The 13,591-nt window shown below is 43.4% G+C and overlaps 1 protein-coding gene across 1 annotated transcript in view; it reads right to left on the bottom strand.

Moving 5' to 3' along the window:
* The window catches only part of LOC147121973 (protein Niban 1-like), a 190,864-nt gene that overhangs the window by 124,582 nt on the left and 52,691 nt on the right, over nucleotides 1–13,591 (bottom strand). Inside the window, 1 exon segment of the mRNA XM_085982571.1 lies at nucleotides 9,207–9,337. Coding sequence (XP_085838697.1) covers nucleotides 9,207–9,337 — 131 coding nt within the window.

Consider the following 13,591-nt stretch of genomic DNA (forward strand, 5'->3'; position numbering starts at 1 on the left):
TTGCATTGTACAGCAACAGACATAGAATCAACACTGGTGATAGAGAGTATCATTGATCAGCATATATGTGGAAACTGACCCATTGTTGTGAATAATGCTGCCAAGGGTTAGCATATAGATGATGAATACGAGGGCATGAAGAATGGAGCCCTGCTATAGATTCTCAAAAATTACATTTCTACCTTCTTAAAAGTAAAGCAAAGTAAAAATGCTCATAGCCAGGTTCCAATCCTACAATGAAAATAGTCGAGTAAACCTCACTCCAAGCCTCTTTGCTGTCGAGGCCCTGGCCTCCCTCACTCCTGTTGGCCTCCACTATCCTCCATCTTTAGCTCTAGGGGCCAGCTCTGATATCCCCTGGAGAGCTCCAGATTGTTGCTCTAATTTACAAACAGTTGAGCCTACAAGTCCCAGCATTCAGTGATTTGAAGCAGTACAGGCTCTGGAATCTATTGAAGGGAAACACAAGGTAAGAGTCTATCCCAGCTAAGAGCTCAGCAAACAACAGAAAGCTCATTCAAAACGGCACGCTATAAATCAGCAACATCACAGGGGATCCACTAGTGAACGTAATGAGCCTGATATTCTGATGGTGATGTTGCACTGTTGGAACTGAGGCAGAGCAGGACTTCCACCAGCCTTCAGGCTGTGACACTGACCATGTTATAAATTGTGGGATCAGCTAATTTGAATAGGCAGAAGCGTGCAGGCTGTCTATATATAGCCTGCAATGCCTCAGATACATGGGGCGGAAACTCGTGAATGGGCCATGAGTGGATTCAAGGCAACAGCTTGCAAAATACCTTCGGGGGTCGGAGGGGGGAGAGTGGGGGCGGAGGTGTTGGGGAAGTGGAGTGGGCAGGGGGATATCTGAAGAAGAGGTAGAGACCTGGTGCAGCCACAGTATATAAAACCTGGTGCTGCTTCAAAAGGCCAATGGCAACACTGGAGGAAGCAGGCATCCTGGGCAACAAGGATGGCAGCAAGATCAAAGAAACAAGCGGCAAACTTCAGGGAGCCGGACCTACATGTCCCCTAAAGGAGATACAAAGTAAGTGGGATCCTCAGTTTTGGGTTGGTGTCCAGACACCCATCAAGTATATGGTATGCATTTTGTGGAGGGAGGTGGCTAGGACAGTGAGTGCCAGCTCCTTGAACCCTAATGCAGGGAGAAGTTTAACAACCTCACCAGAGAAGCCAAGGTAAGCTACCTGCTCCCCCGACCTTTCCTTGCAGCCTCTTTCTAAGTGTGGCACTCCGTCATTCATTGCCCTCAAAGCATCAGAGCTGAAAGCAGGATCTGCCAATGGGGAGTGGAGGCACCAGAAAAGTCAGCATCTGATTCCTGAGCCAGTGGCCACAAATCTCTGGGGTCGTGTTCTAAAAAGGATTATGCTGCCAAGGCCCATGTCAAAGTCCAATACCATCTTCAGTGCCAATATCCATGAAATATTTGAATAATGCAGCAATACCTGGAGCGGGTGGTGGCACTCCGAACATGAGCATCAATTTCCACTGACAGAGAGGTTTCTGTATTGATTTCTTTGTGGGTTCAATGACGAGACATTTATGAAAGAGAATGTCTTTTAATCTAAAGTCTGTTCAACTCTTTTCACAGCATTACAGGAGACACCATGCTAGTGATCCCTCTAGAACAAAACTGAAACTAAACTCAAACTGCTTGTCTCTGTCACATGCCCTCTGCTGGTCAGGCATAAGTAATCAATCAGGCAAACATGCTGGTAAGGCATCATAATCAAACAGGCAAATACCATCACTATTTGCTGATATCATTACATCTCCCTTTCTTAAAACAAAAGTATTTTACTTTTAACTAACAACATGTTTTCTTTGTATTAATCTGCATTTTAACTGTAACACTTAATGAACTTACATTAACATTATCATTATCAAGGTTTTTTAACCTTGCTTTGTGTGTTCACATGAAATATGTAAATACACTAGAACTCGAAGAAAGAATAAGATAACATTACTTCCTTCTATAACAATAGTCCTTAAATTTGCTCAATGAGTCTCTCAGGAGGCTTCACGTGTCTTGAGGATTTTCTGATTGATTGTCCTTGAATCTGAGTTGTTGCCTCCGATGATGATTTCTCAGCTGTGCGATCAGGTTGTTCAACAGTATCAGTCTTTTGACCTGCTGTGGCTGGTCCCCTGAGAAGATCTCGACGATTTCTGCGCAGAACAGCACCCTCATCTGTCTGAATGGTGTATGATCTTGGTTGAACTTCACTCAGGACAGTTCCCTTCTGAGTCCATATGTTTGTTTTGTCTTTGAACCTTACTTGGTCACCAGTGTGGAGTTCAGGTAGGTTTTGTGTTCCTCTGTCATAGTAGTACTTTTGCTTTTCTTTCTGTTGCTCTTTGAACTTCCTCACTTTCTCCCCCTCTTTTGTTTTCAGGAGGTTCTCCGGGATGGGTAGGTTTGACCTTAGCCGACGTCCCATAAGAAGTTGGGCTGGTGACTTACCACACTCGAGCGGCATTGTGCGGTATACAAGCATGCTCTGGTAGAAGTCAGTTCCACTGTCTTTTGCCTTGTACATCAGTCTTTTCACTGTCTGGACCGATTTTTCCACTAGTCCATTGGACTGTGGATAGTGAGGACTTGACGTTGTGTGGACAAAGTCCCACTCTTTGGCAAAGTGTCGGAAACTTGCATTGTAAAACTGGGGTCCGTTGTCTGTGAAGACCTCGCTTGCCACGCCATGTCTGGGGAATATGGCTTTCATACATGTTATCACAGCATCTGCAGTGGTGGTGTACAGTCTACCAACCTCTGGATACAGGGAGTAATAGTCTGTGACTAAAAGATAGTCCTTCCCTTGACACACGAATAGGTCAGCGCCTACCTTCTGGTAAGGTCTGTCTGGTGCTGGGTGTGGCTTTAGTGGTTCTACCGGATTGCTTGCTCGATATTTCAGGCATATTGTGCAGTTTGACACCTCATTTGTCACATCTTGGTTGATTCGTGGCCAGTACATCACCTCTCGTGCTCTTTTCTTACAATTTTCGATTCCCAGATGTCCTCCATGGATCCTTTTTAGCACCTCTTTTCTCAGACTCTTTGGGATAAGTATTTTACTTCCTTTGTAGATGATGTCTTCGACCATTGATAGTTCCGCCCTGCAGTTCCAGTACTCTGCCATGTCAGGTGAGCAGTCTTGCTTCATGTTGGGCCATCCATCCAAGATGCTTTTCCTCAGTTGTCTCATTGTTTCATCTTTGTTTGTCTCAGTCTTTATGAGCTCCATTTTTGCATCTGCTATGGGCAGTGCACTTGTGATCATGTCCACGTAGGTGTTCACTTTTTCATCCATTATGGTGTTTGCGGGCTCACTTGGGTCTACAGCTCTGGACAACGTGTCTGCTGTATACATCAGCTTACTCGGTGTGTACGCCACATTCAGTGTATAGCGTTGCAGCCTGATCATCATTCTTTGTATTCTAAGCGGACAGCTATTTAGTGGCTTTTGGAACAATGCAATCAAGGGCTTTTGGTCAGTCTCTACACTGATTGCTTGTCCTGCCACAAACTGGTGAAATCTTTCACAGGCGTATGTGATGCTGAGCAGCTCCTTTTCTATTTGAGCATATCGCGTCTCCGCGTCTGTCATTGAGCACGATGCATATGCAATAGGTTGCCAGTAGTCATATTTTTGCAGAAGAACGGCACCGAGCCCACTCTGTGATGCATCTGATGATATCTTGATGGGTCTCGCTGGGTCATAAAACCTCAGAACTGGTTCCTCTGTGAGCAGTTTCTTTAGATCGCTCCACGACTTCTCATGTTCATGATTCCATTCCCATTCTATGTTCTTTTCAGTTAGCCGTCTCAGTGGCACCATCTTTTCTGAGAGGTTGGATATGAATTTACCCATGTAGTTGATCATTCCATTAAACCTCTGCATGTCCTTTTTGCATTGTGGCTTTGGCATATTCTCAATGGCGGACACCTTTCTGGGATCTGGTCTGGTGCCCTCACTGCTAAGGATATCTCCCACGAATGTCAGTTCTGTCACCCCGAGCTGGCATTTCTCTCTATTCAGCTTCAGGTTTGTTTTCCTTGTTGCTTCCAGCACTTTTTTCAGTCTCTCGTCATGCTCAGTTCTCGTGGTTCCCCATACTATGATGTCATCCATTGATGTATCAACTCCCTCCAGGTGCTCATAGATCATATGGATAGTTTTGTGATACACTTCAGGAGCTGAGGCAATGCCAAATGGTAACCTTAGGAATCTGTATCTGCCAAATGGACTGTTGAACGTGCACAGTCTTGAACTTGCCTTGTCCAATTTCATCTGCCAAAATCCTGATGATGCATCTAACTTACTGAAATACTTTGCATTTGCAAACTGTGCCATGATTTCCTCACGTGTAGGAAGCTTGAAGTGCTCTCTCTTTATTGCTCTGTTTAGATCTCTTAGAGCCAGGCAAATTCTGAGCTTTCCATTCTTTTTGTCCACTACGACGAGGGAACTCACCCACTCAGTTGGCTCATCTATCTTCTGAATCACGTTCAGTCTTTCCATCCTGTCCAACTCTGCCTTCAGTTGCTTTTGAAGAGCAAATGGAACTTTTCTGCATGGATGTATGACCGTTGGCATACTTTTATCTACTCTGATCGTGTGTTCTCCTGGAAGGCAGCCTAGACCCTTAAATAGGTTGTTGTACTCTTTCATGAGTTCATCATAGACTGTCTCTCCTTCGCTTTCCACAACGAGGACTCTCTTTACCAGGTTCAGTCTCTCACAGGCTATTAAACCTAGTATGGCTTGCACATCCTTTGGCACCACGATTAATGCTAGCGTGTGCTCTCTGTCCTTGTGTGTCACTTTGACAATGCATCTTCCTTTCACTGGTATATCAGTACCTGAGTATCCTGTCACTTTCACTTTTATTCCATGTATCTTTGGTCTGGGTCTAATTTTCTTAAAATCAGTCTCTGATATCACATTAACTTGTGCTCCAGTATCCAATTTAAATGGAATGTGTATGTCATTCACTTTTAGTGTCAACATCCAGTCTCTTTTTTCTTCTTTGTTTTCAGACACAACATCTACATTGAACTCCTCTATCTCGCTTTCATCTACTGCATGGACCTTGCTTTGTTGCGCTTCATTTTGTCTCCATCAGCAGCGAATGTGAAGTTATTATACACCTCCAACGCTTCATCACCCACGACATGTAAGAACAGTGACGCTTTCATTTTATCACTTTTCTCGTCAGCTCCGATTGCTGATAAATACAACTCCAAACGTTGTTTGAATCTCCTCCAATTTTCAGCCACATTACCTGTCAACTGAAGCTTCGCAGGTGGGTGTAAACCTTCCATTTTTCACTTCGTTAGCTATTCTCCAATGGTAAGTAACGATGTTCTCTTTTGGCTTGCTAATATGTGGAGAGCTGATTTAACTTCAGATTTTTTCTCTTCATCTCTTTCAGTCACTTCTGACACCATGTATCGATTTGTATGTGGGTTCAATGACGACACATTCATGAAAGAGAATGAGTTTTTATCTAAAGTATGTTCAACTCTTTTTTCAGCATTACAGGAGACATCATGTTAGAAATCCATCTAAAGCGAAACTAAAACTAAACTCAAACTGCTTGTCTCTGTCACATTCAGGCATAAGTAATCAATCAGGCAAACATGCTGGTAAGGCATCATAATCAAACAGGCAAATACCATCACTATTTGCTGATATCATTACAGTTTCCAGACCAGATCCAGAACCCAGCACAAGTAACATGGCTAGAATGTGCCTTCATGATGCTGTCCTCTCTCTTGGTGACAGCTCACATTATCTTTCTAGCCAGCCCTCTCCAATGCCTACAGGTGCCATGATACAGAACTAGGCTGCTCATGCTTCCTGCAGCCTTTTAAAGAGCCCTTCCAAGACTTAGAAGTCCTGAGACAAAGGCCTCTCAGTCCCAAGAGGCTCAGAATATCATAGCACAGTGAAACACTACTGGCATTTCTGGTCCTCAGGTCCCACCTCAGCGTAGCACTAGGCTAAGTTTAAAAACAGAACAGAGAGGCACCAGGGATTAGTATGGTAATAAGAAGAAGCATCTGCTATAAATATATATGTGCACAGTAAAACCACTTTGTGGTATGAAGTCCGTTGTTCTGAAGTTAGTCTCCTGTTTGTTTTGTGTGCTATGAGAGGCTGTTTGGCGATCAATTTGCAACAGGAGACAAAGTTCCTTCGATGATTCCTTAAGCAAAACTCTTCTGAGACATCGTTGAGAGAGCAGCATGGTCTGTAGACTCTAGTACCTCCTAGTTGGTTGTCTTCTCCATTTGTGTGGATGTGGCCTCCATGCGTCTGTCATTTAGTCTTCCTCCTGCTTTTGTTCTGCCTCCATTATAAAGACATATATGGCGATAGTGTACCCCGTGGTAAGGGCTTCTTGACAGAAGGGTGCTAAGAAAATGATTTCCCTGTCAGAAATTGCAGAAGTGCAGCTTTCAGAATTCTTTCTTAGTTGAACAGATGATAAAAACATTTTCTGATCGTTTCAGTCGAAGTTGATGTTTCAGATAATGTCTGTGGACATTCAAAGCCTGTGAACTCAACCACTTCCTGGTGTGACAAGTCGTGCAGATAACTTGCCATTCTTTTCTACAGGTTTAACTTAACTCAAGTACAAATCTGGTGTAAATGGTAGAATTTCTGGGACAGCAGCTTTTGCCCTCATTATCCTATCATTTGTAAACATTCACCACAATGAGGACGAGGCATCTTCTGCCAGTAGCCAATTCTACTGGTAAATTTTAGAATGGGTGTAACTCTGATGCATCTGACTTGCACCCCAAATTCGAGTTCCTTTAGTCAGAATTACACCATATTATGCCAATAAAACTTGGAATTTCTATTACCAACATAGACTATAGAATGTGCAATAATAATAGCCAAGACTCTAATGGGGTGGGTAAAATATAACGGGCTGTATTTTCTGATCGGAGGCCTCCTGCATGCGGAGGCCTCTGATCTGGAAAAATCTACGAACTTACCGGAGGGCTCCCAAGGCGCCTACACTTCCGATCCTGGGCCTCTCCAAACTCCAAGTGTGCAGGGCCCACGTATCCCAGAGGCACAGGCAATTCACAGCGTCCCTGGGATCACGTGGGCCATGGGGAGCCAATAGAAGAAGGGAATCTCCCTTCATACACTTGACAGATAGACCTGTCAAATATATGAATGGAGATCACTCCAAAAACATAGTAAAACTTTAAATAAATTTTTAAAAAACCATCGCCTTTTTAAAATTAGTTGAAATTACAATAAATTTAATATTTTAAACAAAAATTTAATTTTTGAAAAAAATAATTAAAGTTTTTTATGGGGCTAAAAATAAACATACCTTTTTTAAAGTATTTTTAAATGATAAATGAGTGAAAATTTTTTTTTTTTTACTTTGCAACTCTTATCCTGGTAAAAGCAAGATTTCTAAGGGTTTTATGCGGGCGGAGGGTCTCCAGAAAGCGGAACTATCCGCCCGCAGAGGCCCTTCTCCAGGGCAGGCACAGGATCGGTAAAGAGCATTCTTGACAGATCGGAAATGCCGGTTTTCAGCGCATGCGCTGTGCATGCCTGAAACCGGCATTTCCGATGTCCCTACGGGTGCGTACACAGCGCGTACCCACCTGTAGTGATCAGAATATATGGCCCAAAGTGTATCAGGATTTCTCAGTGGTGTCAGTATTGTGGTCACCCTTTGATCTGCTCATGTTAGACTTTTCACCTCTTGACCCCCTCCTATTTCTCATCTACATGTTGCCCCTCGGCGACATCATCCAAAAACACAGCGTCAGTTTCCACATGTACGCTGACGACATCCAGCTCTACCTCACAACCACTTCTCTCAACCCCTCCATGGTATCTAATTTGTCACACTGCTTGTCCGACATACAGTACTGGATGAGCAGAAATTTCCTTCAATTAAATATTGGGAAGACCGAAGCCATTGTCTTCAGTCCCCGCCACAAACTCTGTTCCCTAGCCACTGACTCTAACCCTCTCCCTGGCAACTGTCTGAGGCTGAACCAGACTGTTCGCAACCTTGATGTCATATTTGACCCTGAAATAAGCTTCCGACCACATATTCATGCCATCACTAAGAATGCCCATTTCCACCTCCAGAACATCACCTGACTCTGCTCCTGCCTCAGTTCATCTGCTGCTGAAACCCTCATCCATGCCTTTATTACCTCTAGATTTGACTATCCCAACACACTCCTGCCTGGCCTCCCACGTTCTACCCTCTATAAACTTAAGGTCATCCAAAACTCGGCTGCCCGTGTCCTAACTCGCACCAAGTTCCGTTCACCCATCACCCGTATGCTCGCTGACCTACATTGGCTCCCGGTTAATCAAGGCCTCAATTTTAAAATTCACATCCTTGTTTTCAAATCCCTCCATGGCCACACCTCTCCCTATCTCTGTAATCTCCTTTAGCCCCACAACCCTCTGAGATATCTGTGCTCCTCTAATTCTGGTCTCTTGAGCATCCCCGATTTTAATCGCTCCACCATTGGTGACCGTGCCTTCAGCTGCCAAGGCCCAAAGCTCTGGAATTCCCTCCCTAAACCTCTCCGTCTTCTACCTCCTTTAAGACGCTTCTTAAAATCTACCTCTTTTACTAAGCTTTTGATCATCTGCCCTAATATCTCCTTATGTGGCTCGGTGTCAAATTTTGTTTGATAACGCTCCTGTGAAATGCCTTGGGACGTTTTACTACGTTAAAGGAGCTATATAAATACAAGTTGTTGTTGTTGGTGCTTCAGCTTGTTACAGTGTAGCTGGTTCTCTCTTTTTAATTTAAAGTAAATTTCTTCTATTTCGTTGAGTGCTACAATGGAAGGGATCGACGTGTTTTTACGACCTCAGGAGCTCAACTTTGTTGACTCTTGTGTCAATAGTTTGTTGGGTCAGGCCTAGATGGCTGAAGGCATGCCAGCCAATGGTGGGGGTGAAGGAAGAGGAGGATGTTTACTGGGGTAATTCAGCGATCTTGTGCTGCCAACAGGGAGCCGCGCTCACAAGGAATGCGTATCGGAGTCCAGCATTTTAGCCCTGATCCTCGGACCCACACACCCTGTGAACGTGACTCCTCAGTGGCAGTGTGGGATCACGGAATCACCCCTCCAGTGCTATAACACGCATCTCATAATGTACCTTATGCTGCAGCAGTTGGGGTTGTACCTCTCGGTCTTGCTCTACCTCACATCGGACATGGTTGAAGAAGGCCACAGAGTATTGTCGCTGGTAATGAGGGCTGAAGTTTTTAAGCTCTGCTTCGGCCTTGCCTAAAAAAAAGGAAAATAATGTCAACGTGTAGCACAAACACAAGAGCAACCGGGAGGCTGTGAATGAATCATAAAGCATTACACTAAAACGTTTAAAAGAGATGTGTTTGAAACAAAGTCGCACATGAAGCAAATCATCACTCATAGCAACATTATAGATAAAATAATTTTTAAATGTTTATTAATTAAACTGTAGAAGGAAACCTAATGCTCTGTCAGCGGTGATCAGCCTTGTACAACACTGAACATAAGAAAACCGGTATGTATGGTGTGATTAGCACTTCTTATTGACAGCAAAACAGTCTACAATAGTGTGATTCGCACCTCTCAGAAGAGTCCCTGGTGGCATTAACCTGTCCACTGTGATAGCTCAGTGGGTAAATGTACCGGGTGGTGCAGCTACAACTGGCTTTAGATACAGTATAAGCTGGCTATAGTAAGAGGTAGCTCTTTAACAGTGTTTCCTCAACACTGACATCTGAACAATGCCTGCTACTGTAACAGCTATCATTTTTGGTATTCTATATGCTTTCTCTTTGAGGCCTTCCTCAGTGAAATTACGGTATTGGGGTCAAATTGGAAAGCAGTTGAATGCAGCACAGATCCACGTCCACTGGGTATTGGATTTTGATGATCCAAATACTCAATCCTTTTCTCTCACCAAGAGTGTTCCCTGCTCCTCCCCCAGAGCTGTTCAGTTTAATAGAAACCTCTCCCTGATGAAAGCAATAGTTAACAACCATTAAAAAGAGGGCATTATGACTTCAGCCGCACACTGGTCTCTTGAGGCAAAGGAATATGTTTGAATTTCCTGCACCACCTACTCCCTGTTTTTGAATATTGGATTATATGCATTATAATGTTATGAAGAAAACGCCCCTGCATTAGTCAAATAAAGGGCAGATTTCCTCTTTGTACTTGGTGCGGCAAAATCATAAACGCATTTATAAAGACTGGATTTTGCTACAGCCAGCATGGACGGGTAATCTTTGCCCACAATGAGAATTATCTTGATTTTTTAAGTTTTATTAACAATGCTCAGTTGAGTTGAAATCTTTTGCTGTGATGCAGGTGTTTTTGCCCAGTGAACACTTGATAGTAAATTAAGGGGTGATCTTGGCTATGAAGAAATAATTATGGCAGACTCTGGAGGGGAATACCAATTAATGGCAGGCTGCTGGATTTGACATGAGTTTCAGAATATAGGGCAAAGATGCACTATGGAGAATTAGTTACCAAGTACATCTAATATTTAGGATTTTGAGTGGAGGACATTGTCAGGAGAATGCGTCCTCTTTGCCACTCTCTCACTCGCCCTCTAGTTAATAGTCCATCTGTGGGAAAGGTCACTTATCCCAATATGCTGTGACCCAGAACATAATATGGGAATGTCATGGAACAACAATTGGCAATTGGGTAAAGTTTATTCTAAATCAGCATTCAGTTGATGAGATGTTGCCTGGAGTCTAGCTTTTTTATTTGTTTATAAGATTCCCCAATCTCATCAGCTCCTCTAAGCCTGTACAAGATGCATTATAAGAGTTGCTTCATTCAAGCTGCTAAAATTTGTTAGCTTTTTCAGCTCATAAAATTAGCTTTTCAAGCAAATTGTTAATCAAGGCCTCAAGGCTTGTCTTGTAATTGGGGCCCCAAATTAAGGAAGGATTACTTAAAGTATAAAGTGCTGGTGATGCAGGATTAATTTGGACCGTCTTCATCTGGTTCCCCACAGACAATGGGTCCTCAGCAAAAAACTGTTACTTAGTTCAGCATTTTTGCATTTGGAACTCTGCAGGCAGATGGTGTGGAAAATGAATATTCCAGACATCTGCAGAAGTAAGTCTGGCAAATCTCAGTTTCACACATCTCAGCCCCACATCTACTCTCCTGTGTAATGCTTAAAAAATTTAATGGCAAGGTAGTGGGGTTGAGAATATTATTATTATTATGCTAAATAAAGCAGTCAGCCGTATAGGGAACTGATGGAAGCTGGCTGCTCGTACAGGTTATGTGATTACTTCACTGGAGACTGCCTCTCCATAACAAAACGGAAAAACCTAGTTTCTGCTAATCTCATTGCTGAGAGCCTGTGGCTGTCTATTTTTCCCTTCATACTCTCATTGGTATGATCGAGGTTCCTTTGTCATTATTAACAAGCCAAGCTCTTTACTTCCAAGTCAGCACTGGGACCATCAAGGGGGAGGGATTACTCCACATTCAATTCAATTGCTTGTCAGCTAGTCTTACTGCCCACAATTCCTGCCCCTCCCATGCTCACATTGCCAATTCATCCTCCTGTCCAGTAGGTCCTACTTTCCCCTCAGTTGCTGTTCTGTACCAACTTGCTATCATTTTTTTTTTAAATGTCTGAGGAAAAAAAAATCCATGCACACTCACACAGTGCAACATGTGCACAGCTACATATTTTATATGTATTAGTCATGGAAAGTCAGTGTGGAATAGGACAATGACAGTCAGGCAGGGAGCAGGCACCTGAGTGACCTACAGCAGGGAGGCTGAAAGAGTGAACAGTATAAAACACAGCACTTCTCCTGAAACCAACAACCCAGATCAAGTCCAGGCTCCTCTCAGCACAAGCAAGGTGTACAGTGGTAAGGTGTCTTTTGCTAGATGGTTCTGGGGAGCATCTGAGGTCAAACAGAGACCTGTGATCTCTGTGCGCTGAGCTGCCCTGTTTGATTTACCTTGTGCTGCTCATCATGCCAAATGCTTGGAAGCAGCAGCAGACAAGGGGATACAACAACAACAACAATGCCGGCACGGGCTCGGTGGGCCGAATGGCCTCCTTCTGTGCTGTAACCATTCTATGAACTTGCATTTATATAGTGCCTTTAACATAAAATGTCCCAAAGTGCTTCACGAGAGTGATTATCAAACCAACTTTGACACCAAGCCACATAAGGAGATATTAGAACAGGTGACCAAAAGCTTGGTAGGTTTTAAGGAGAGTCTAAAAGGAGGAGAGAGGTAGAGATGCAAAGAGGTTTAGGGAGGGAATTCCAGAGCATATCATCTAGACAGCTGAAGGTATGGCCGCCAATGGTGCAAGAGGCCAGAAGTGGAGGAGCACAGAGATCTCAGAGAGTTGTAGGCTGGAGGAGGTTACAGAGATAGAGAGGGGGGAGAGGCCATGGAGGGATCCAGCTCAGAGCTTCGCTCTTAAACTGAGATACAATGACGGTTTGTGCATGTTCCGCCAATTGTGGAACGACAAAGGCTAGGTTGTTTCTATTTCCTTGAACGGCCGATGGCGGCAGAACTGTGCGCTTGCCATTGGCTGCACTCTTCTAGCAGAAAAGTGTCTTCATTCACTGTACTCTGTTTTAAAAGCAATGTGTCAGTTCTCAGTCTGCAATCCTATTTAGGTGAAGATATTTTATGAGTTTCCTAATTTTATATCGGCCTCTCTAGTTTTGTTGGTGGACTTTTCAAAACAAACTCTGGGTGTTTCTGCCCTCCTCCCTCGAGATCTACCTGGAATCCTGGAAACGCCAGGTTCCTAAATCTTCTGTTTCCATCTTGTGCTATTTTTAAATAATTTATTGTGGTTACTGTTTTCCAGGTTATAAAACCTTTTTTATCAGCCACAAGTCAGTCCTTGATACCCCTGCAATAAACGAGGATAATAATTTGGAGCTCTTTAGTTGGGAGAAATAAACTTTAACTCCATTGGTCTGGGCTGGATTTAGGTCCCAGAGATGCTAATCATCTTAGTCCCATCTCTTGTTCCTCTTAACATTTAATGTACCAGAACCTTACTGTTGGTCACTATTTAGGATTGGGACCTTCTTGGAGCAATGTAGAGCCAGCAGTGCTGAGTTATATTGGCCGGCTCTTGTTGGGCATACAGAGAATCAATTACTGGCCTGTTACCTTTTTAAATGGAAAAGAAGAACCAATGGAACAGTCCACTTTCTGTTAACATTGGGAAAAAAAATCTCAAATAAAATTGAAAATCTCCCCAGGCAATCTGTTGAACCACCTGGGAACTTCTTAGAATTTCTACTATCGACAGCACAAAGCCAAAGCAGCCTAGTGGTGGTCTCCCTCCATCTGCTAGAATTTATTTTAGCAAAGTGACTCCCTTGAAATGCAAGCCTGAAACTGCTTTACATTGATGCAAAATGTGTAGTACAACCAGTTAGTAAATTAGCCTTCACATGAGTTTTGTTTTCTCTTTCAAAGCCCAGCAGGATTTGTAACAGGTCAGGGTAAATTTCCCAATTGCAAACT

This window comes from Somniosus microcephalus, chromosome 3 (assembly GCF_052327205.1).
Source record: "Somniosus microcephalus isolate GS21.2 chromosome 3, FLI_Smic_1.0, whole genome shotgun sequence".
Taxonomy (NCBI): domain Eukaryota; kingdom Metazoa; phylum Chordata; class Chondrichthyes; order Squaliformes; family Somniosidae; genus Somniosus; species Somniosus microcephalus.